Here is a 24,614-nt window from a genome sequence, read left to right on the forward strand (position 1 = left end):
CCCCCTCTACACACCGCTCCTGCTCCAGCGTTGCTTCCGGCCGGGGCACGCTAGGAGTTGGCGGTTTCTTGTCCCTGCCAGCCGCCCAGCAAGCAGGGACTCCCTGTTTTGGAGGACAGCCAGTCCTGTCACTCCCCCGCAGATTTGCGGTACAGCCCGACACACCGATTTCTGGAGCAACACGGACACCTACTTTACTATCCAGGTACTTTTACCACCCCAGCCAGTTATTGTATGTGGGTCTGCTATATAAATGTTCACATTATCTGTATATCATTTACTTATTTAGTGGATTGATTATTATCCTGCTGGGGTGCAGGCTTAGCCAGACCATTCTATTTTGCCACTATATAGTTTCCTGTGTTGGGGCTCTTGTATTTTATGCACCTATTTCTCTATCGATTTTACCTTATAAGCGCAGGTGATTTATCCAAACTTGAAATCCTCTTGTAAATGAATTGCTATTGTAAAAAAAAATAAAAAGGATTGTATACAGACTGCACACAAAAGACAAGTGAAAAAAAAATCGTCCCACTTTTCTGAATTCAACGGGCAGTGTTTTTTCTTGCGGAGTAGGACATGCCACAGTGAGGGGACTTTTAAGCCTTGCAATGCTCCTCTGGGAAATATGCAAATTGTCTCTTCGGTGAGGTAGAGGACTAGAACTCTATCGCCACCTATAGGAAGTAGCAATCGTAAAAGTCAATATCGACCCGCTAACGAACCTTGCCACATAACCTAGGATAAAAGCCAAAATCTCTGCATGCTTGAGTTTGAGTCCTCTTCCTCTCTGAAGAGACAATTTACTTTTCTAATGAAACGCTGAACGAGTATTTTAGATGCTTGTTTTAATTTAACATTAAAGATAAAAGCTGAGAATAAGAGGTTGTTGTACACTGATTTTTAACTGTGCTGAGAAAGCATTTATAGTCTCAGGAAAGGTACGAAAAACAGGAAAAGGATAAATACACAATGATGGAAAGGAATACAAGTGTGAGATAGGAGCTGTGCTGATAGGCTTGAGCTAATGTAGACCGCTGAACCCTGGAAACACACTGACCTCGTGCCAAGCCTGTATTACTGGGAGACATGCACCCACCAGAGAAAAATCTAACGCTTGGATGAGGCTGCAGATTGCATATCGGGGGGTCTAAAATTGGATGAGGATTGCAGCCTGAAGCTTGGAGCAATTTTATTAACTAAAGGAAACCACTAACATGTAAAAATATTTTTTTGCACGTGAAAGGTGTCCATGGTAAGGTAACTGTTCTACATTGGGGACATAGATATGGAAGCATCTCCCAAAATATACTTTGAATACTATATACTTTTACATATAATAACCAGTAATGTAACAGCAAATACCCATGTAAATGGCGAATCTCCAAACAATGCAAACACAAAAAGAAAACGGAGTCAAAAAAAGCCAATAAAAAAAATCATCAAAATTTATTATGTCAATTAAATAAACAATCCAAATACATACTAAAAATAATAAGAAATAAATACAAAAATGTAATACATGGGTTTTAGTCAGAGTGATTAAATCCATAGGTGTAAACAACGGGCCGAAGAAAAGGTCAGGATTTATAATAACGTGCAAACAGAAGGAAAAGAGGATATGTACCGTAATCCCTTTCCAGGCGCAATAGAAGACCTATCACATGCCTGTATGTACCAGTAATTCCACATTGGTATCCAATAACCAAACCAATGTGCATGCAAGACATAAGCCTCTAAATCACTCTGTTGCACCCTGTACCTGTCATCATAAGTAATATTGGTAACATCAGGAATAGTTACCCTTTGTAGTGATGCGTCCTGCCTTGTCCCCGGCCACGTGCCTAAACGTGTGTTTCGCATTTAAGTGTCGCTTCCTCGGGGGTGCGTGGCCTAAGTGAGGTATCAGTCCGATATAAATATTAATCCATTCCGGTCATCAATACACTTTTGTTACTTATGTATCACCAATATATGTTGCAGTGATTTACTGACCTGATGGCTCTGTCCTCCGTCCTTTGAATCTGGCCATTTACTTATTTGCTGCACTGGTTTCATGCATTACTTTTGCTAGTACAGTCCTGATTGCATCCTTAGTATGCGGCTGACTGAGTGTGCTGTGTATAAGCCATGCTGTGGGATGGGGCAGGACGAATAGTAGTTCGTCCATTTCTGAGGTTTTGTCTATATATCTGACTGCAAACTGGTTCCCTTTTCTCTCCAGAGGGTAAAAGTGCTCTCTGCTGCTTTTCATTTAAAAGTAGTCTGTGGGTGTCCGCACTTCCCATGAGCACATGCTTTGTTGACTACCTTCCTTCTGGAAAGAAAGAAAAGGACTTTTATTCCCCCTGATGACTGCTGTTCTATTTTGACAAGTTTAAAGGTGCAATTAGTTCCTGGACAGAGCGAGCCTGTCCTGCCAGCTTCTCTACGTTCCCTCTAAACACGGCGTTCTTCTTGTTGCAGAATGAGCAGGCATACGAGGAGGTATTTCAGAATGCCAACTTCCGATCCTACACCTTTAGAATTCGGGTCAAGTTGGAGACATACAATGTAAGCATATGTAGATGATTTTATTAACGTGCTTGTAATGTAACATTTTCTAACTTTTTTGCTGAACCTCTTTGGTTTAAGATTTCTAATGGTTTGAAATAACTTGCTGTATGGTTATTGAAAATGAGCGCAGCACATCTTACTAAGTGCAGAGGTACGGACATCAATCACTGGTATTTGCGAATGTCTTTGATCTGTCTTCACTTTTAAAGCAAGTAAAGGCAAATGTTCCGCTGCACATTGAAGAGAATGTAACATATTCATTCACTAATTCTGTTAATGACCATGCTGTACGATCATTGATTTTTTTTTTTTTTTTTCATAATCACTTGGCAAAATATCGGGAAGCATTTTCTTTTTATATTTTGTTTTATTAGTTCATCTGCCCACGTAGATATAACTGTTTACAGCCAATAGCATATTTCTCATCTCATAAGTGCCAGTGGGGTGATGGCCTACATGACAGATCACTTGGGGTTCAGCATTTACACTGATCATATGAGCGTTCTTATGATGGCTTGTTTCGCGATGATCTTGGATTTGCCAGTTGGCGGCCGTTTAGTCAGTCCATGTAAATGGACCCTTAACTACTTGCTACCACCTATTGCTTAACATTGCTGTTCAGTTGTGACCTTGGAGGTCATAGTGCAGCCGTATGCATAATACTCCCCTTACTAGATGTATAAGCACAGGTACATTATCCAGAATCTAGATCATTGTGGTACTTCTCAGGACCGGTCTGTACTTTGCTCCATGCGGCCCCAATGCAGATGAATGTTACAGGCCACTAAAACGGCCAAAAGCAAATGCGTATTTTTCTGACCATAAGTCGCACTTTTTTTCCTCCAAATTTGGGAGGAAAGTGTGGTGGGTGCGTCTTATGGTAGGGATGTAACTTGGGAGGGGGCAGCAGCGAGTGGGATTGCACTAGGAGGCAGAAAAATATCCCTGCCAGGCTTCAGGAATCGGTGCTGGGGAAACCACATGGTCCCGATCATTAAAGTGCAGTGAATATTCATTAGCTGCTTTCCCGCCCACCTGTCAGCTGAGCAGTGAGTCCAGAGCAGCAAATGAATATTCCTTCACAAGGACACACATGGTTTCCCCGGCGCTGGATTCCTGCGGCGGCTGGGGAGATCTGTGTGTCTGGTGGAGGGGGCAGGGGCCAGAGGGGACAAGATCGCTGCATACGTGCCTGCCAGGGCTGTGCTGAATGCTGAGTGCTCCAGCACAAGGACCAGTGTGATGTCATGAAGAGGGAGGGCTGGAGCATCAGATGGCAGCACAGAGCCCTCCCTCATCTGATGTCATCACAGGTCCTGCAGACACCACACTACGATCTGCAAGCTTACTCCTGTGCTGTGGAGAGGCAACAAGAGGGAGCGCTCTGTGGTGTCATGGGATGGGATGCTCCAGCATTTTACCTCACCACAGTGTGGCTGGCTGCCACAATTAAAAGATTAGTCACTACAGCACACAATAAAGCACTCTGCCACTCCTGTGGTGAACTATAACTCCCAGCATGCCATAGGTTCTGCAGGACATGCTGGGAGTTATAGCTCTCCCATGGGTTCTTAAAGCAGCACTCCAGTGTTAATTTTCAGTGCTGGAGTGGTGCTTTAAATATTAGCCCTGTGCCCCCATTCTTATACTCACCCTCCAGCGTCTTCATATAGTACTTTACAGCCACCACACTGGTCCCGTAGCTTCTAACATAATAACATACTATTATATGTAATAACAACACATATAATAGTATGTTTATGTTATTAAATATTTTACCACCTTTTTTGCTTCAAATATTTTTTTCCACCTCTAAAACCTGGGTGCGTCTCATAGTCCGGTGCGTCTTATAGTCCGAAAAATACGGTGATAAGTGCATTGTACAGCTAATATCTATCAGGGCATAACTGAATAGAGAAGTTGTGTATGAGTAAGGTCATGGGTGCGTCTAAATCGTATCCTGTTCTGGAGTAGGGTGTATCAGCTGGGCAGGATTTGGTGTGAACCCATGAAATATTCATCATATACTGTCAACACTTTTAAAGGAAACCTGTCAGGAAGATTTTATTTCTGAAACTAGTGTTATGTCCTAGTACATTGACCCCTTCGCCCCTTTTTCGTTTTTGCGTTTTTTTTTTTTCTTGCTCCCCTTCCCATTTTGGTGTGGATACAATCTTTTAATCTCCCATTATTATAATGTTGCGGTGATAAAAAAAAACGTATTTTTGGCGTTTTTGACTTTTTTTTTACTACGCCGTTTACCGAACGGATTATTTTTTTTATATTGATAGATTGGGCGATTCTGAACGCGATGATACCTAATATGCGTATTTTTTATTTTTTATTTTTTTTATTTTTTTTGAATTGGGGGTGCTTTGAACTTTTATTTTTTACTATTTTTAAAAACCTTTTTTTTTTTCTTTTACTTTTCCCTTGCTTCAATAGTCTCCGTGGGAGACTAGAAGCCTCGATAATCCGATCGCCTCTGCTACACACAGGCGATGATCAAATCGCCTGTGTGTAGCAGAAATGCTCACTTTCTGTGAGCGCCGACCGCTGGGCGGCACTCATAGCAATCTGGCAATGACAACCACAGTGGTCTCCTGCAGGCCCCGGGTTGTCATGCCAACCCATTGGCGACCCGCGGTCATGTGACATGGGCGGGATTAGTGACACACTTCCGGCGCGATCACATTAAATGCCGCTGTCAGAGATTGACAGCGGCTTTTAACAGATTAACAGCCACTGGTGGATCTCGATTCCACTCGCTGCTGTTAGGGGCACATGTCAGCTGTTGAAAACAGCTGACATGTGCCAGGAAAGGTGTGGGTTCAGAGCCGGAGCCCACATCAAAGGGAGGGACATGACATGCACAGTATGGCGCATGTCGTGAAGGGGTTAATAAGAATCACACCTTGTACTGTAGTAACAGGCTGCATCAAGTTTTGGACCACCATGGAAGGGCAATGCGGGCATGTCAATGTGCCGAGTAGAACAACACACCCAAATGCACTTCAAAGCTTATTTGCATGTAGCTTCCAATCTTTAATTCTTTGGATTACTGCACAACTAAATTTCCTTAGTAAAATTGTCCTGACAGATTTTCTTTAGAATTAAAAGTCCCTCAAGCTAATGACAAATCAAATATGTTACCTTTATTTGTTCTTGACAATCTCCAGCATGATGCATGTGTAAGAGCTGAATCATCACCCACACTCCTCAGCATTGAAAGTGCAACCAGAAGGAAAAGTCATGGATTTATGAGAATTACAGGAACGTTAATTAATTTTAAAAAAAATGCAAACAAAATGTTTTAACTCCTTAGTGACGGAGCCAATTTTTTAAAATCTGACCAGTGTCACTTTGTGGTAATAACTCTGGAACGCTTCAACAAATCCCAGTGATTTTGAGATTGTTTTTTCGTGACACATTATACTTTATGGTATTGGTAAATTTGGGTCGATATGTTTTGCGTTTATTTATAAAAAAAATATCAGATCTTTAAGAAAAATGTTAAAAAATTAGCAATTTTCAAACTTTAAATGATTATCCCTTTAATCTAGATAGTCATACCACAGCAAAACATAAATAAATATCATTTCCAACATGTCTGCTTTACATCAGTATCATTTGTAAAATGTTTTTTTTATTCTGTTAATACTAACAAAATAAAAAAAACATTTTACAAATGATGCTGATGTAAAGCCGACATGTTGGAAATGTCTAGGAGGTTTCAAAATGTAGCAATCATTTTTTCAAGGAAATTTACAAAATTAATTTTTTTAGGGACCTATCCATGTTTAAAGTGCCTTTAGGGGTCTCGTATATTGGGAAACCCCCCAAAGTGATACCATTTTAAAAACCGCATCCCCTGACATATTGAAAACTGCAGTCAGGAACTTTATTAACCCTTCAGCTGATTTTCAGGATTTAATGCAAAGTGTTATGACAGAAATGAAAATGTGTATTTTTACCACCTAAATGCCGCTAACTTCTGAACAGGATACAACAGCCGTCAGACTCTAAGGCCCCTATTTGGTCATGAACTGCCATCGCAAACATCAGGACCACACTCATGATCTGAGGGCACCAGTTGGGATAAAAAGGAAGCCCCACACTCTATTAACCATTTAAATGATGTAGTAATTACTGACAGCAGCATCTAAGGGTTTAAACCGATTTGGACAGTGTAAACACTGATCTTGGCTGATGCAGCAGTTTGTCAGCTATAGTTTCCAGCCGACAGCTGCTGGATTATCACCTGTATGGGGAGGCTATTCTCTTATCTCTCAGGTCAGTTAAAAGACGTATTGGCTGTCTAATTATTCAGTATCTAGCACAGTGTCCTGAGAAAGTATTCAACACCCCATCCCACCTTGGCATTTTTCGTCACTTACTACTTAACCTGGAATTTTACTTTTTTTTTTATTCCCCCTTATAGGGTTTGCATCAGTTCATGTAAAAAAAAAACATGCCTACGGCTGTGAACATTTGGTCGTCTTTTTATTGTGAAGCAAACAATAAATAAGACAAAATAACTTAATTCTTCAGTGTGCATAACTAGTCACCCCCTAAAGTCAGTGTTTTGTAGAGCCTCCTTTTGTGGCATTGTCAGCTGTACATCGCTGTGGCTGGGTCTCTGCTCCTAAGGCACTTTCTCATTCCCGCGTGAAGGCCTCTTCATTGCGTTGCCTACATGGACTCCAGATCAATCTCATGCTATCCATTTGTCCAAGACAAAAGCAGGACTCATCACTTAAGAGGACAGACCTCCATTCCAGCCCCCATTGCCATCTTGCTCTGTACCATGCCGTTGAGATCTGTGGAGTGAGGTCAATGGAATGAAGTCCTGTAGCTGGACATCTGGCATGGAGCGCAGTGTTGTTCAAACTCCCTTTGATAGTTTTGTATAAAAAATGATTGCTACAGTCTTGGTATGGTGATTGCTTGCAGTATAGAAAAGTTTACTACTCGCCATTTTTAAAAAATCTGAGACAGCGGGTTCCACAAGGGAACGTCATACTGATCCTACTCCTGGGGTTATGGAGGCATAATGAATGGTAGCTAGACCCTTCTAGTCTTTATTCCAGGTACACTGTTATCTCAGCATTACTTTCATTTGATGGTGTATTTGGCCAAATACCCAAAGTGTCCCAGCAGCCATTTTTCAACATAATACTAGGCCGCATGTTGCTTGTGCTACAATGAACAGCATGCACGGCCCAAAATGCTAACTTTGCCTGCAGCGTCTGGGGAATTGTCTCCCATTCAGATCTGGTCATATAAACATGCCTAAGACAAAAATTAATAGCCTCACTGATGGCAGCCAAGGCATGCAAGTGGGTGAGGTTCTATGCATGATGCTCATACTCCCATACTGAATAAATTGAGATCTTTTGATGATTGTTTCCATTTTTTATCATCATTATCTTGTCTATCAAACCTTTTAGTTTCATAATTCCGCGACTTTTCCTTCTTGCTGTTGCAGTGTCAAAGTTGAGAACTCTCTACATGTGTGTATATGTGTGTTACAATTTATATAATATAATATATTGTAATATGATATATATATATATATATATATATATATATATATATATATATATATATATATATATATATATACTAGCTGAAGAGCCCCGCGTTGCCTGGGCATAGTAAATATCTGTGGTTAGTTATAGCACCTCACTTGTCTTATTTTCCCATCACGCCTCTCATTTTCCCAATCACATCTTTCATTTTCCCCCTCACACCTCTCATTCCCCCCTAACACTTGTCATTTCAACCTCACATCTGTCATTTTCTGATCACTCCACTATTTTTCCTCACTCCTCTCATTTTGCACTCACACCTTTTCATTTTCACCTCACACCTCTCATTTTCACCTCATCACCTCAGTATATACATGTTTTTCATCTCCCTTATATATAGTATACATCTGTATGTCATCTCCCCTGTATATAGTATATACCTGCTGTGTGTCATCTCCCCTATATATAGTATATACCTGAATGTCATCTCCTTCTATATATAGTATATACCTGTATGTCATCTCTTCCTGTATATAGTATATACCTGTGTGTCATCTCCCCTGTATATAGTATATATCTGTGTCATCTCCTCCTATATATAGTATATACCTGCATTTCATCTTCTATATATAGCATATACCTGTATGTCATCTCCTCCTGTATATAGTATATACCTGTAGGTCATCTGCTCCTGTATATAGTATATACCTGTGTGTCATCTCCTCCTGTATATAGTATATACCTGTATGTCATCTCCTGTGTATATATATGTACCTGTATGTCATCTCCTCCTTTATATAGTATATACGTGTGTCATCTCTCCTGTATATAGTATATATCTGTGTGTCATCTCCCCTGTATATAGTATATACCTGTGTGATCTCCTGTATTAGACCTCGTTAACACGTTATTTGCTCAGTATTTTTACCTCAGTATTTGTAAGATAAATTGGCAGCCTGATAAATCCCCAGCCAACAGGAAGCCCTCCCCCTGGCAGTATATATTAGCTCACACATACACATAATAGACAGGTCATGTGACTGACAGCTGCTGTATTTCCTATATGGTACATTTGTTGTAGTTTGTCTGCTTATTAATTAGATTTTTATTTTTGAAGGATAATACCAGACTTGTGTGTGTTTTAGGGCGAGTTTCGTTTGTCAAGTTGTGTGTGTTGAGTTGCGTGTGGCGACATGCATGTAGCGACTTTTGTGAGATGAGTTTTGTGTGGCAACATGCGTGTAGCAACTTTTTGTGTGTCGAGTTGCATGTGACAGGTTAGTGTAGCAAGTTGTGTGCAGCAAGTTTTGCGCATGGCGAGTTTTGCGCGTGGCGAGTTTTATGTGTGGTGCCTTTTGAGTATGTGAAAGTTTTGTGTGAGGCAACTTTTGCATGTGTTGCAACTTTTGTGCATGTGACAATTTTTCCGCGTGTGCAAGTTTTGCGTGTGGCGAGTTTTCCATGAGGTGAGTTTTGCACTTGTGGCGAGTTTTGCAAGAGCCAATTTTTTGCATGTGGCGAGTTCTGCGCGTGGCGAGTTTTTGAGTGGCGACTTTTGTGTTTCGACTTTTATGTGGCGAGGTTGGTGTATTTGTGGTGAAATGTGTGCTAAGGGTAATATGTGTTCAAGCATGTGGTAGTGTGTGGCGCATTTTGTGTGTGTGTTCAGATCCCCGTGTGTGGTGAATATCCCATGTCGAGGCCCCACCTTAGCAACTGTACGGTATATACTCTTTGGCGCCATCGCTCTCATTCTTTAAGTCTCCCTTGTTCACATCTGGCAGCTGTCAATTTGCCTCCTACACTTTTCCTTTCACTTTTTCCCCATTATGTAGCTAGGGGCAAAATTGTTTGGTGAATTGGAAAGCACGGGGTTAAAATTTCACCTCACAACATAGCCTATGACGCTCTCGGGGTCCAGACGTGTGACTGTGCAAAATTTTGTTTCTGTAGCTGCGACGCCTCCAACACTTTTCCTTTCACTTTTTTCCCCATTATGTAGATAGGGGCAAAATTGTTTGGTGAATTGGAACGCGCGGGGTTAAAATTTCGCCTCACAACATAGCCTATGACGCTCTCGGGGTCCAGACGTGTGACTGTGCAAAATTTTGTGGCTGTAGCTGCGACGGTGCAGATGCCAATCCGGGACATACACACACACACACACACACACACACACACACACACACACACACACACACACATTCAGCTTTATATAATATATATATATATATATATTCACCTGCTGATTCGGGCTATATACCGTATTTTTCGCTTTATAAGACGCACCTAGCTTTTAGACAGGAAAATTAAAAAAAATATTTGAGCCAAATAGTGTGCAAAATCCTTTAATAAAGTACAAAAATATTATCTCTGGATGACGCTCTGTTATGGGGGATCTGTGAATTACAGTACAGTGCCTGCAGTACTGTGTATTGTGACTACCACCCCCCTCATCCTCAGGAATGCACCCACTTACTATATACATGGCTGTATTCTGAAAGATGAGGGAGGTGGTTGTCACATTTGCAATAAACACTACATTACAGTGTATATTAACACTAAATATGGCTAGAACCCCATCATCCTTCAGAATATACCCATTGATACAGTATATTCTGAAGGATGATGGGGGTTGTTTTCTCATCTCACCTTTCCTAAAAGGATCTCGGACTTGAGTACCGTAGTTGCAACATTAAATAGTGTGCAGGGAAAGATATGTGATTGGTGGAGGCAGCTCAGCAACAGCTCCCTCCACCAATCACCATCCATCCCTGCAGAGGAGGAGAAAAATTCTTATCTCCCCTTTAGGCCTCTTTCCCACATCCGTGTCTCCATTACGTGTGGTGTCAGTTTTCACACGTACCGGAGACACTGACATGCGTAGACCCATTCAAATGAATGGGTCAGTGCACATGTCAGTGTGTTTCCACGGACCGTGTGCCCCACACGTAGACATGTCCATTTTTTACCTTCAGCATGGGCGGCAAAATGCACACGGAGAACACAGGCTGTCATCCGTGTGACATGCAACGACGCCGGGGAAGAAGCACTACAGTAAGCGCTGTTTCCCGGTGCTGGGTGCAAAAGATGACTCTCATCATTCTCCCCTGCTCTGCCGGTGATCGGTGCGAGCAGAGGAGAATGAGTTATATTCAAGACAGGACAATGACAGCAGGTGGGGGGCTTTTTGGAATATTTCTCCCATGAACCTACACCTGCTGCCGATAATAACAGTGACAGCAGGAGCGGATGATGCAGGGATTCCTCACCCCCGCCGCCTGCAATATAGCTAAATGAATGAAAAACCCGGCATGGGCTCCCCCGTATTTTCTATAACCAGCCAGGCAAAACTCAGTTGGGGGCTGCATCCCTCAGCTGTCAGCTTCAGCAAGGTTGGTTATCAAGAATAGAGGGGTCCCCACGCCTTATTTTTAATTATTTAAAATAAATAAATTAAAAAAATTACATGGGGTCCTCCTTCATTTTTGACAATCAGCCTTGCTAAAGCAGACAGCTGGGGGCTGGTAAGGGGCCATTAATACAGGCCCCCCAGCCAAAAAATTCTGGCTCTTTGCCCAGCTCTTCCCACTTGCCCTGTAGCAGTGGCAAGTGAGGTTCATATTTGTGGGGTTGATGTCACCTTTGTATTATCCAGTGACATCAAGCCCCTAGGTTAGTAATGGAGAGACACCTAACCATTACTAATTCTATAGTTGTATCTAAGTAAACACACAACAGAACAGAACACAGTCCTTTATTAGAAATAAAACAACATACAGTTTTACTTTATTTCAAAATAACAAACCATTATACTCACCTAACACCTATTTTCACCAAAGCCCTCGATCTCCTGTAATAAAAAAAAATAACAAAAACAACAATATACCATACCTGTCGGTCGTTCTGTCCCACTCAGTAATCCATGTCTGGGGGAGAAACACTTTTCAATCTGGATGGTGCCAAGATGCGACCGTCCAGGCTGAAAACCACTCGTGAATGAGCTGCTGCGAGCACAGCATTATTGACCAGCGGTGACATCATCGAGCTCGGGCCATTTGCACCTATACCGCATCCGCTGCCATTTTCCTACAGACATAGCGTAGAGGCAGGCGCGGCTGGAGATCTCGGCTTTCCTCCATCTGTGCCGAGTGAGAAGCCGGACCCCGCTCGCCACCATACCACCACCGAACACTGCAGGACCGCCACAACACCCCCAGCTCTGGGCCTGCAGAATTGACCCCCTCGGTAAGAGCAGTGTTCAGATTATAAGGGTATGTTTCCACGTTCAGGAAACGCTGCGTTTTTGACGCTGCGTTGAGCCGCAGCGTAAAAAATGCAGCGTCCAGATGTTACATCATATTGGAGGGGATTTCATAAAATCCCGTCTCCACTATGCGTTAAGACGCATGCGGCGCGTCTTTTACGAACGCAGCATGTCCTTACATTGCAGAAACAACGCAAGGACAACACAGGTGACCTGCCAGTGACCTCAGGTGCAGATTTGGTCAGGATTTCACCTGCATAAAATCCTGACCAAATCCTGATGCAATCCTGAACGTGGACACATACCCTAAGACGCACCCCCATTTTCCCCCTAATTTTGGGGATCACAAAAGTGCGTCTTATAATCCAAAAAATACGGTAAACACTTTGTCAAAGTTTAAGAATGAGTTGTAGACTCTGTATCCATGTGTTAAGATGGTTACGTCTTCCTTGCAAGTGATTTCTAGGAAAGGCCACCTAGCATTAGCCGACTGTTCCAGCTTCACGTTCCCGGTACATGTGTGGGCTGAGTGTAATGTTCTAGCTTTCTGCAAGTTACAAATGTGTGTGTCAATTTTACCCAGTTGTTTTTATCTCTGCAGCTTCCAAGTTTTATTTTAATTGCTTTAATCAGAAGTACCGCCTACTCCTAGTTTTAGATAGAAAACCGTGCTGATGCCATTGTACGAACTTCCACTCTTGGCATATCTACATAGCAATGACTACATTTTGGCTTGGAGCTCTGATTCTTGAATATAATCAGCTCTTGATTAGTGAGAATCAAGATATTATATATACCGTATTTTCCTGCGTATAAGACTCCCCAACTTTTCCATTTAAAATATTGAGTTTGGGATATACTCGCCGTATAAGTCGGGGGTCATCTTGTACGCCGGGTGTCGTCTTATACGACGTGTGCGGAGCTCTGAGGTCGCCGCATATGGTGCAGGGAGCGCCCCGGATGGTTCCCACGGCCTGGAGGAGAGGAGACTCTCCTCCAGGCCCTGGGATCCATTTTCATGTAAAAAAAAAAAGAATAAAAATAAAAGAAACATCTGGCTTGTGCATAGCTCAAAAAACGAGCCGGCTACTTGGAATTGCGGTGATGTCACTTAGAAGTAGACACTGGACACCAGAAAAAGTGGCTTTAGGCAAGTATATTAATATGTCGCACTACGTTGCATGCACGTACACACATTTAAAGAATTAGAAAGTTAGATTGGCCTGTGACCATTTTCTCAGACCTTCTAACTTAAATGTGTGCGATTTATCTTTTCCTTGGTGGTCTGATGTTTTTATTGGTACTTATATATTTTGGGGTATATATGTTTTGACAGTTTTTTTTTTTTTATTGCATTTAGATCATCCATATGGTCATTGGTGAACTTAAAACAGGCCTGTACATTTGCTGGTGTGAGCAAGGGGACCTTGTGCGCCCTGCAAGATTTTAATCAATGACGGCGTAGTGTGTTACTAATGATAATGTTTGAGACTCTGGTCCCAGCTGCCTTCATGCCAATGACCAGGTTCTCCTGTGTATTTCTGGGCTGATTCCTGACCTTTCTCAGAGTCATCCTTGCCCCACGAGGTGAGGTCCCGCATAGAGATCCAGACCAAGGAAGATTGACAGTCAGCTTGTGTTTCTTCCATTTTCTAATTTGTATGCCAAGCTGCTTGCCTATTGTCCTGTAGCCAATCCCAGCTAAGTGCAGGTCTACAATTTTGTCCCTGGTGTCCTTAGACAGCTGTTTGGTCTTGACCATGGTGGAGAGGTTGGAGTGTGATTGAGTGTGTGGACAGATGTCTGTTATACAGGTAACGAGGACAAACAGGTGCAATTAATACAGGTAATGAGTGCAGAGTAGGAGGGCTTCTTATGGTATGTTTCCACGGTCAGGAAACAGGGTCAAACCCGCAGGGTCCAGATGTTGCAGCATAATGGATGGGATTTCATGAAATCCCATCTCCACTATGCGTTCTGAGACGCAGGCTGCAGACCTGCGTATGCGGACATGTGACACTTCTTTATAGACCGCAGCATGTCTATTTACGATGCGGAGACGCTCCATCCCCGCAGCGTAAATTTCCCATAGACTATCATTAGGTCAAACCGCATCTAATTATTAGTTACATGCGTAATAACTGCGGAAACGCAGCGTACTACGCATGCAAACTAATATAAATAATCTCTTACCATGACTGAGCTCACCGAGAGAAATGGCTTGCACGTGACCACTGGGGTTACCTCCGATCACTAGGCTGGTTCTCACGATCAGCTGATAGTGAGAACTGCAGTGCAGGTGGCAGTCATTCCAGATGTAGCAGAGCAGGACTCATCGTGGGACACTCGTTATTAAGGACTACATCGGAACAGGGAGTATTTGTGTTGGTTTATTTTTATTTTTTTTTGCATGGATTCGGGGAATTAGCAGAAAAATGAAGATGTGAAAAATGTGTGGTTTTATTTCATTAAAAGACTTTATTCTTGCTGTGTCTTTATTTAACCTGTAACAACTATAAGATTAGTAATGGATAGGTGTCTCATAGACTCCTGTCCATTACTAAGCCGGGCTTGATGTCACCTTTTACAATACAAAGGTGACATTAACCCCCAAACTATTGCCCCACTTGCCACCGCTACAGGGCAATTAGGAAGAGCGAGCCTAAGTGCCGGAATTGGCGCATCTTAGAGATGTGCCATTTCTGAGGTGTCTGTGAGCTGGTGTTTGTAGCCGGGGCCAATATCCATGGTCCCTTCCTAGGCTATTAATATCGGCCTGCTAGCTGTCTGCCTAGCCTTTGCTGGTTTTTTTTTTTGTGGGGTCCCCCAATTTTAATAGCCAGTAAAGGCTAAGTATACAGCTGTGAGCTGATATTAAGAGCCTGGGAAGCTCTATGGTTATTACCCCTTCTCAGGCTATAAACATCAGCACCCAGTCGCTGGCTTTCCCTCTGCTGATTTGGAAAATTGCGTGGCAGCACACGCCATTTAAAAAAAAAAAAAAAAGATTATTTAATTGGTAAAAAAAGGACATTACATATTCCTGTGTGGCCGGTGTCACACTTGCGAGCGTGATGTGAGAAACTCACGCGAGTCTCTCGCATCAACACCCGGCGCTCGGGACCGGAGTGTGCGGCTGCATGTATTTGTATGCAGTCCACACGTCGGTCCGTGTGCCAGCGGCAGCGCCAGGTGTTGATGCGAGACACTAGCCACACACTCACAAGTGTGACACTGGCCCCTGACGTACTTCCAGATGTGACACAAGATTCAACACATGTAAATTAGTACACATGCGTAGTAAGCTGCGTTCCCGCAGTTATTACGCATGTGACTAATAAATAGATGCAGATTGACCGCATGTAATGATAGTCTAAGGGAAATTTACGTTGCGGGACTGAGAATCTCTGCATCGTAAATAGACATGCTGCGGTCTGGAAAGATGCGTTGCATGTCCATTTACGCAGGTCTACCGCCTGCGAACGCATAGTGGAGTTGGGATTTCGTGAAATCCCATCCACTATGCTGTAACATCTGGCTGCTGTGAGTTGGATGCTGCAGATGTACACAGCGTCCAACCTGCAGCGTTTACGGACTGTGTGCACGTACCCTATCTGCAAACAGGAAATCACTTTTTTTTCCTTCCCAGAAGCCAACTTTCAATAAGCCTTATTTCAAGTGACAAAAAACGCATTTAAAAAAAAAAATTATGTAAAAATCACAATGTTATTTTCTGGACCTTTTTTTTTTTTTTTAGATTCTATTTCTCACAGTTGAAATGTACCTATGATAAAAATTACAGACCTCTCCATTCTTTGTAGGTGGGAAAACGTAAAAAATCGTCAGTGTATCAAATATTTCTTTCCCCACTGCATGTGTGTATAATATTATTAAATGGAGAGGTCTGTAATTTTTATCGTAGGTACACGATAGTGATTTTGAGACTTTCTTGATGACACATTGCACTTTGTTAAAGGTTAATTTAGGTTGATACATTGTGTTAATAAAAATATCAGAAATTTGACAAATTTTTTTTTAACCCCTTCATGACCCAGCCTATTTTGACCTTAAAGACCTTGCCATTTTTTGCAATTCTGACCAGTGTCCCTTTATGAGGTAATAACTCAGGAACGCTTCAACGGATCCTAGCGGTTCTGAGATTGTTTTTTCGTGACATATTTGGCTTCATGTTAGTGGTAAATATAGGTCAATAAATTCTGCATTTATTTGTGATAAAAACGGAAATTTGGCGAAAATTTAGAAAATTTCGCAATTTTCACATTTTGAATTTTTATTCTGTTAAACCAGAGAGATATGTGACACAAAATAGTTAATAAATAACATTTCCCACATGTTTACTTTACATCAGCACAATTTTGGAAACAAAATTTTTTTTTGTTAGGAAGTTATAAGGGTTAAAATTTGACCAGCGATTTGTCATTTTTACAACGAAATTTACAAAACCATTTTTTTTAGGGACCACCTCACATTTGAAGTCAGTTTGAGGGGTCTATATGGCTGAAAATACCCAAAAGTGACACCATTCTAAAAACTGCACCCCTCAAGGTACTCAAAACCACATTCAAGAAGTTTATTAACCCTTCAGGTGCTTCACAGCAGCAGAAGCAACATGGAAGGAAAAAATGAACATTTAACTTTTTAGTCACAAAAATTATCTTTTAGCAACAATTTTTTTATTTTCCCAATGGTAAAAGGAGAAACTGAACCACGAAAGTTGTTGTCCAATTTGTCCTGAATACGCTGATACCTCATATGTGGGGGTAAACCACTGTTTGGGCGCACGGCAGGGCTTGGAAGGGAAGGACGCCATTTGACTTTTTGAATCAAAAATTGGCTCCACTCTTTAGCGGACACCATGTCACGTTTGGAGAGCCCCCGTGTGCCTAAAAATTGGAGCTCCCCCACAAGTGACCCCATCTTGGAAACTAGACGCCCCAAGGAACTTATTTAGATGCCTAGTGAGCACTTTAAACCCTCAGGTGCTTCACAAATTGATCTGTAAAAATGAAAAAGTACTTTTTTTTCACAAAAAAATTCTTTTCGCCTCAATTTTTTAATTTTCACATGGGCAGTAGGATAAAATGGATCATAAAATTTGTTGGGCAATTTCTCCCGAGTACTCCGATACCTCATATGTGGGGGTAAACCACTGTTTGGGCACACGGCAGGGCTCGGAAGGGAAGGCGCGCCATTTGACTTTTTGAATGGAAAATTAGCTCCAATTGTTAGCGGACACCATGTCGCGTTTGGAGAGCCCCTGTGTGCCTATGCATTGGAGCTCCCCCACAAGTGACCCCATTTTGGAAACTAGACCCCCCAAGGAACTTATCTAGATGCATATTGAGCACTTTAAACCCCCAGGTGCTTCACAGAAGTTAATAACGCAGAGCCATGAAAATAAAAAATAATTTTTCTTTCCTCAAAAATGATTTTTAGCCTGGAATTTCCTATTTTGCCAAGGATAATAGGAGAAATTGGACCCCAAATATTGTTGTCCAGTTTGTCCTGAGTACGCTGATACCCCATATGTGGGGGTAAACCACTGTTTGGGCGCACGGCAGGGCTCGGAAGGGATGGCACGCCATTTGGCTTTTTAAATGGAAAATTAGCTCCAATCATTAGCGGACACCATGTCACGTTTGGAGAGCCCCTGTGTGCCTAAACATTGGAGATCCCCCAGAAATGACCCCATTTTGGAAACTAGACCCCCAAAGGAACTAATCTAGATGTGTGGTGAGGACTTTGAACCCCCAAGTGCTTCACAGAAGTTTATAACGCAGAGCCATGAAAATAAAAAAAATAAAAATATTTTCTCAAAAATGATCTTTTAGCCTGCAATTTTTTATTTTACCAAGGGTAACAGGAGAAATTTGACCCCAAAAGTTGTTGTCCAGTTTCTCCTGAGTACGCTGATACCCCATATGTGGGGGTAAACCACTGTTTGGGCACATGCCGGGGCTCGGAAGTGAAGTAGTGACATTTTGAAATGCAGACTTTGATGGAATGCTCTGTGGGCGTCACGTTGCGTTTGCAGAGCCCCTGATGTGGCTTAACAGTAGAAACTTAACACAAGTGACCCCATTTTGGAAACTAGACCCCGAAAGGAACTTATCTAGATGTGTGGTAAGCACTTTGAACCCCCAAGTGCTTCATAGAAGTTTATAATGCAGAGCCGTGAAAATAATAAATACGTTTTCTTTCCTCAAAAATAATTATTTAGCCCAGAATGTTTTATTTTCCCAAGGGTAACAGGAGAAATTGGATCCCAAATGTTGTTGTCCAGTTTCTCCTGAGTACGCCGATACCCCATATGTGGGGGTAAACCACTGTTTGGGCACATGCCGAGGCTCGGAAGTGAAGTAGTGACGTTTTGAAATGCAGACTTTGATGGAATGCTCTGTGGGCGTCACGTTGCGTTTGCAGAGCCCCTGATGTGGCTCAACAGTAGAAACCCCCCCACAAGTGACCCCATTTTGGAAACTAGACCCCGAAAGGAACTTATCTAGATGTGTGGTGAGCACTTTGAACCCCCAAGTGCTTCACAGACGTTTACAACGCAGAGCCGTGAAAATAAAAAATCATTTTTCTTTCCTCAAAAATGATGTTTTAGCAAGCATTTCTTTATTTTCACAAGTGTAACAGGAGAAATTGGACCCCAGTCATTGTTTCGCAGTTTGTCCTGAGTATGCTGGTACCCCATATGTGGGGGTAAACCACTGTTTGGGTGCACGTCGGGGCTCGGAAGTGAGGGAGCACCATTTGACTTTTTGAATACAAGATTGGCTGGAATCAATGGTGGCGCCATGTTGCGTTTAGAGACCCCCTGATGTGCCTAAACAGTGGAAACCCCTCAATTCTAACTCCAACACACCCCTAACCCTTATCCCAACTGTAGCCGTAACCCTAATCACAACCCTAACCCCAACACACCCGTAACCCCAACACACCCCTAACCACAACCCTAATTCCAACCCAACCCTAGCCCTAAGGCTATGTGCCAACATTGCGGATTCGTATGAGATTTTTCAGCACCATTTTTGAAAAATCCGCGGGTAAAAGGCACTGCGTTTTACCTGCGGATTTACTGCGGATTTCCAGTGTTTTTTGTCCGGATTTCACCTGCGGATTCCTATTGAGGAACAGGTGTAAAACGCTGCGGAATCCGCACAAAGAATTGACATGATGCGGAAAATACAACGCAGCGTTCCCGCGCGGTATTTTCCGCACCATGGGCACAGCGGATTTGGCTTTCCATATGTTTACATGGTACTGTAAACCTGATGGAACACTGCTGCGGATCCGCAGCGGCCAATCCGCACCGTGTGCACATAGCCTAATTCGAAAGGTATGTGCACACGCTGCGGAAAACGCTGCGGATCCGCAGCAGTTTCCCATGAGTTTACAGTTCAATGCAAACCTATGGAAAACAAAAATCGCTGTACACATGCTGCAGAAAAACTGCACGGAAACGCAGCGGTTTACATTCCGCAGCATGTCACTTCTTTCTGCGGATTCCGCAGCGGTTTTACAACTGCTCAAATAGAAAATCGCAATTGTAAAATCGCAGTGAAATGTGCAGAAAAAACATGGTAAATCCGCCATAAATCCGCAGCGGTTTAGCACTGCGGATTTATCAAATCCGCAGCGGAAAAATCCGCAGAGGACCAGAATACGTGTGCACATACCGAAACCCTAACCCTACCCCTACCCCTAACCCTAACCCTAGTTCTTACCCCAACCTTAGTGGAAAAAAATTTTTTTTTATTTTTTTTATTGTCCCTACCTATGGGGGTGACAAAGGGGGGGGGGGGGGGTCATTTACTTTTTTTTTTTATTTTGATCACTGAGATATAACCTATCTCAGTGATCAAAATTCACTCTGGAACGAATCTGCCGGCCGGCAGATTCGGCGGGCGCACTGCACATGCGCCCGCCATTTTGGAAGATGGCGGCGCCCAGGAAAGAAGACGGACGGTCCCCGGGAGGCCAGGTAAGTGTAAGGTGGGGGGGGAGATCAGGGCACGGGGGGGGGGGGGGTGCGTCGGAGCACGGGGGGGTGGATCGGAACACGGGGGGGGGGGGGGGTGGATTGGAGCACGGAGTGGGGGATCGCTGTGCGGGCGGGTGGATCGGAGCACGGGGGGGAATCGCTGTGCGGGGGGGGGATCGCTGTGCGGGGGGTGGGATCGGAGTGCGGGGGGGTTTGATTGGAGCACGGGGGTGTGATTGGAGCACGGGGGGAGCGGGCAGGAGGACGGGGGAGCGGAGCACAGGACCGAGGGGAGCAGACCACAGATCGGGGGGCTAGGGGGGCGATCGGAGGAGTGGGGTGGGTGCACATTAGTGTGTCCAGCCATGGCCGATGATATTGCAGCATCGGCCATGGCTGGATTGTAATATTTCACCATTTTTTTAGGTGAAATATTACAAATCGCTCTGATTGGCAGTTTCACTTTCAACAGCCAATCAGAGCGATCGTAGCCACGAGGGGGTGAAGCCACCCCCCCTGGGCTAAACTGCCAGTCCCCCTGTCCCTGCAGATCGGGTGAAATGGGAGTTAACCCTTTCACCCGATCTGCAGGGACGCGATCTTTCCATGACGCATATGCTGCGTCATGGGTCGGAATGGCACCGACTTTCATGACGCAGCGTATGCGTCAAAGGTCGGGAAGGGGTTAAAAAAAGCAATTTTAAGACTATCTGGATTAAAAGGATAGTTATTTAGTCAGACTACACAAAATGGTTAATAATTAAGATGTATCTCCTGTCTGGTTTACATCAGCACCATCTGTAAAATATTCTTGTATATTGTTAGGATGTAAGAAGCTTTAAAATTGTAGCAGTAATTTTTCATTTTTTTCAAGGAAATTTGCAAAACTTAATTTTATAGGGACCGATGCAATTTTGAAGTGAGGTCCTGTGTCCTTGGAGGTCCTGTGTATTGCAAAACCCCCAAATGTGATACCATTGTAAAAATCGCACCCCTCAAAAAGAGCTTTCAGTGTGGCAGAAAAATGTTATTTTTACCACCTAAATGTCACTTCTGACGTTATTTTGCTGTGGATTGCCATGGCAACCATCAGGACCACAAAATCATGATCTCAGGGTAAAGAGGGGGCCCACACACTGTTACCCATCTAAATGACCTTGGTCGGTGCCAAAACTGATTGTGACGTATGCAGCAGGGTGTTAAATATAGTGTACAGCTGCTAAATATTCTCCTGTCGGGGGGATGCTCTTCACTTGTATGGTAGGTTATTTAAAAAAAAAAGTGGTGGTCACTAGGGGGTTAAAACCATTTATTTAGTTTAGCTAATCTGTGCTTTATTGTGATATAAAACACCCCTATACATTTGTTTTGTTTCTGCCTTTTATTTCTCCTGAATTTCTCTTCATTCCCTGCACACACTTTATTTACCTGCAGCTCTACCAATCTTGACTGCTCCCCTTGCTGTATTCTCTAACCTCACAGCCAGAGCTGGCACCGCCCGCACACAGTGTCCGGCCCCGCCCTCTGCACACTCATTGGCTGTCAGTAATCTGCCAAGCGCTGACCTCAGTCATCACTCCAGAATTGGGAATAAGGCTACTTTCACACTAGCGTCGTACGACGCACGTCGCAATACGTCGTTTTGGTGAAAAAACGCATCCTGCAAAGTTGGCTGCAGGATGCGTTTTTTCCCCATAGACTAACATTAGCAACGCATTGCCGAACGTCGCAACCGTCATGCGACGGTTGCGTCGTATTGTTGTGGACCGTCAGAACAAAAAAACGTTACATGTAACTTTTTTTGTGTCATGTCCGCTATTTCCGACCGCGCATGCGCGGCCGGAACCCCGCCCCCTCCTCCCCGCAACTCACAATGGGGCAGCGGATGCGTTGTAATAATGCATTTGCTGCCCCCGTTGTGCTGCGTTGTCACAGGATGCGTCGGTACGTCGGCCCGACGCACTGCGACGGGCCGACGCTAGTGTGAAAGTAGCCTAACAGAGCAGTGTCCTCATCAGTGGAAAGCAGCAGTCACTGCACTCCACATCCACAGTAATGACAGACCTTCACATGTCCCCACATCACATCCACAGTGGTGACAGACCTTCACATGTCCCCACATCACATCCACAGTGGTGACAGAGCTTCACATGTCCCCACATCACATCCACAGTGGTGACAGAGCTTCACATGTCCCACATCACATCCACAGTGGTGAGTCACATGTCCCCTCATCACATCCACAGTGGTGACAGCTTCACATGTCCCCACATCACATCCACAGTGGTGACAGAGCTTCACATGTCTCCACATCACATCCACAGTGGTGACAGACCTTCACATGTCCCCACATCACATCCACAGTGGTGACAGAGCTTCACATGTCCCCACATCACATCCACAGTGGTGACAGAGCTTCACATGTCCCCACATCACATCCACAGTGGTGACAGCTTCACATGTCCCCACATCACATCCACAGTGGTGACAGAGCTTCACATGTCTCCACATCACATCCACAGTGGTGACAGACCTTCACATGTCCCCACATCACATCCACAGTGGTGACAGAGCTTCACATGTCCCCACATCACATCCACAGTGGTGACAGAGCTTCACATGTCCCACATCACATCCACAGTGGTGAGTCACATGTCCCCTCATCACATCCACAGTGGTGACAGCTTCACATGTCCCCACATCACATCCACAGTGATGATAGAGCTTCACATGTCCCCACATCACATCCACAGTGGTGATAGAGCTTCACATGTCCCCACATCACATCCACAGTGGTGATAGAGCTTCACATGTCCCCACATCACATCCACAGTGGTAATAGAGCTTCACATGTCCCCACATCACATCCACAGTGGTGATAGAGCTTCACATGTCCCCACATCACATCCACAGTGGTGACAGACCTTCACATGTCCCCACATCACATCCACAGTGGTGATAGAGCTTCACATGTCCCCACATCACATCCACAGTGGTGATAAAGCTTCACATGTCCCCACATCACATCCACAGTGGTGATAGAGCTTCACATGTCCCCACATCACATCCACAGTGGTGATAGAGCTTCACATGTCCCACATCACATCCACAGTGGTGATAGAGCTTCACATGTCCCCACATCACATCCACAGTGGTGATAGAGCTTCACATGTCCCCACATCACATCCACAGTGGTGATAGAGCTTCACATGTCCCCACATCACATCCACAGTGGTGACAGAGCTTCACATGTCCCACATCACATCCACAGTGGTGATAGAGCTTCACATGTCCCCACATCACATCCACAGTGGTGATAGAGCTTCACATGTCCCCACATCACATCCACAGTGGTGACAGACCTTCATATGTCCCCACATCACATCCACAGTGGTGACAGCTTCACATGTCCCCACATCACATCCACAGTGGTGACAGCTTCACATGTCCCCACATCACATCCACAGTGATGATAGAGCTTCACATGTCTCCACATCACATCCACAGTGATGACAGACCTTCACATGTCCCATCATCACATCCACAGTGGTGACAGAGCTTCACATGTCCTCACATCACATCCACAGTGGTGATAGAGCTTCACATGTCCCCACATCACATCCACAGTGGTGACAGACCTTCACATGTCCCCACATCACATCCACAGTGGTGACAGACCTTCATATGTCCCCACATCACATCCACAGTGGTGACAGAGCTTCACATGTCCCCACATCACATCCACAGTGGTGACAGAGCTTCATTTGTCCTGACATATGAGCACTGTGAAGAGTCTATAGTGATCTGCATCTACATATATACCACACAATACACTTCAGCTGCTGCAGAACCTCAGTCTATAGTGGTGTGTGAGGATGGATGGATGAGGCAGGGACTATGTAGCAGTCTTGCACTGTGCACTGCACAGGGAGGCTGGTGCAGGAGGGGGAAGGTCTCTTAGAGACTGGGGCGGTTACAACCAGTCTCTACCAGTCAGTAAAACCCTAGTCAGTGAGTGAGCAGCTCCTCCAGAATCAGGAGACAGCGGCTCACATGACTGTGTATCTAGGACACCATGCAGAATGCTGACAGAGTATATTACTAACGGTCGGCGTTCGAAATCCTGGACAACCCGTTTAGGTTCAGTTTCTCCTATGGTATGATATAAGAGATGGCAGTCCCAACATGTACGATTTAACATCACAATGGTGGGGAAGGCGCGGGCAGTGGGTTCAGGTAAGCACGTGCC

At 44.0% G+C, this 24,614-nt stretch overlaps 1 protein-coding gene across 1 annotated transcript in view; it reads left to right on the forward strand.

The window, feature by feature from the left end:
* Window positions 1-24,614, forward strand: part of RPA1 (replication protein A1) — a 123,714-nt gene that overhangs the window by 94,624 nt on the left and 4,476 nt on the right. Inside the window, exon 16 of the mRNA XM_069761361.1 lies at window positions 2,467-2,553. Within this exon, the coding sequence (XP_069617462.1) occupies window positions 2,467-2,553 (87 nt within the window). The remainder of the gene's footprint in view (window positions 1-2,466; window positions 2,554-24,614) is intronic.

Source organism: Ranitomeya imitator, chromosome 3 (genome assembly GCF_032444005.1).
Source record: "Ranitomeya imitator isolate aRanImi1 chromosome 3, aRanImi1.pri, whole genome shotgun sequence".
NCBI lineage: Eukaryota > Metazoa > Chordata > Amphibia > Anura > Dendrobatidae > Ranitomeya > Ranitomeya imitator.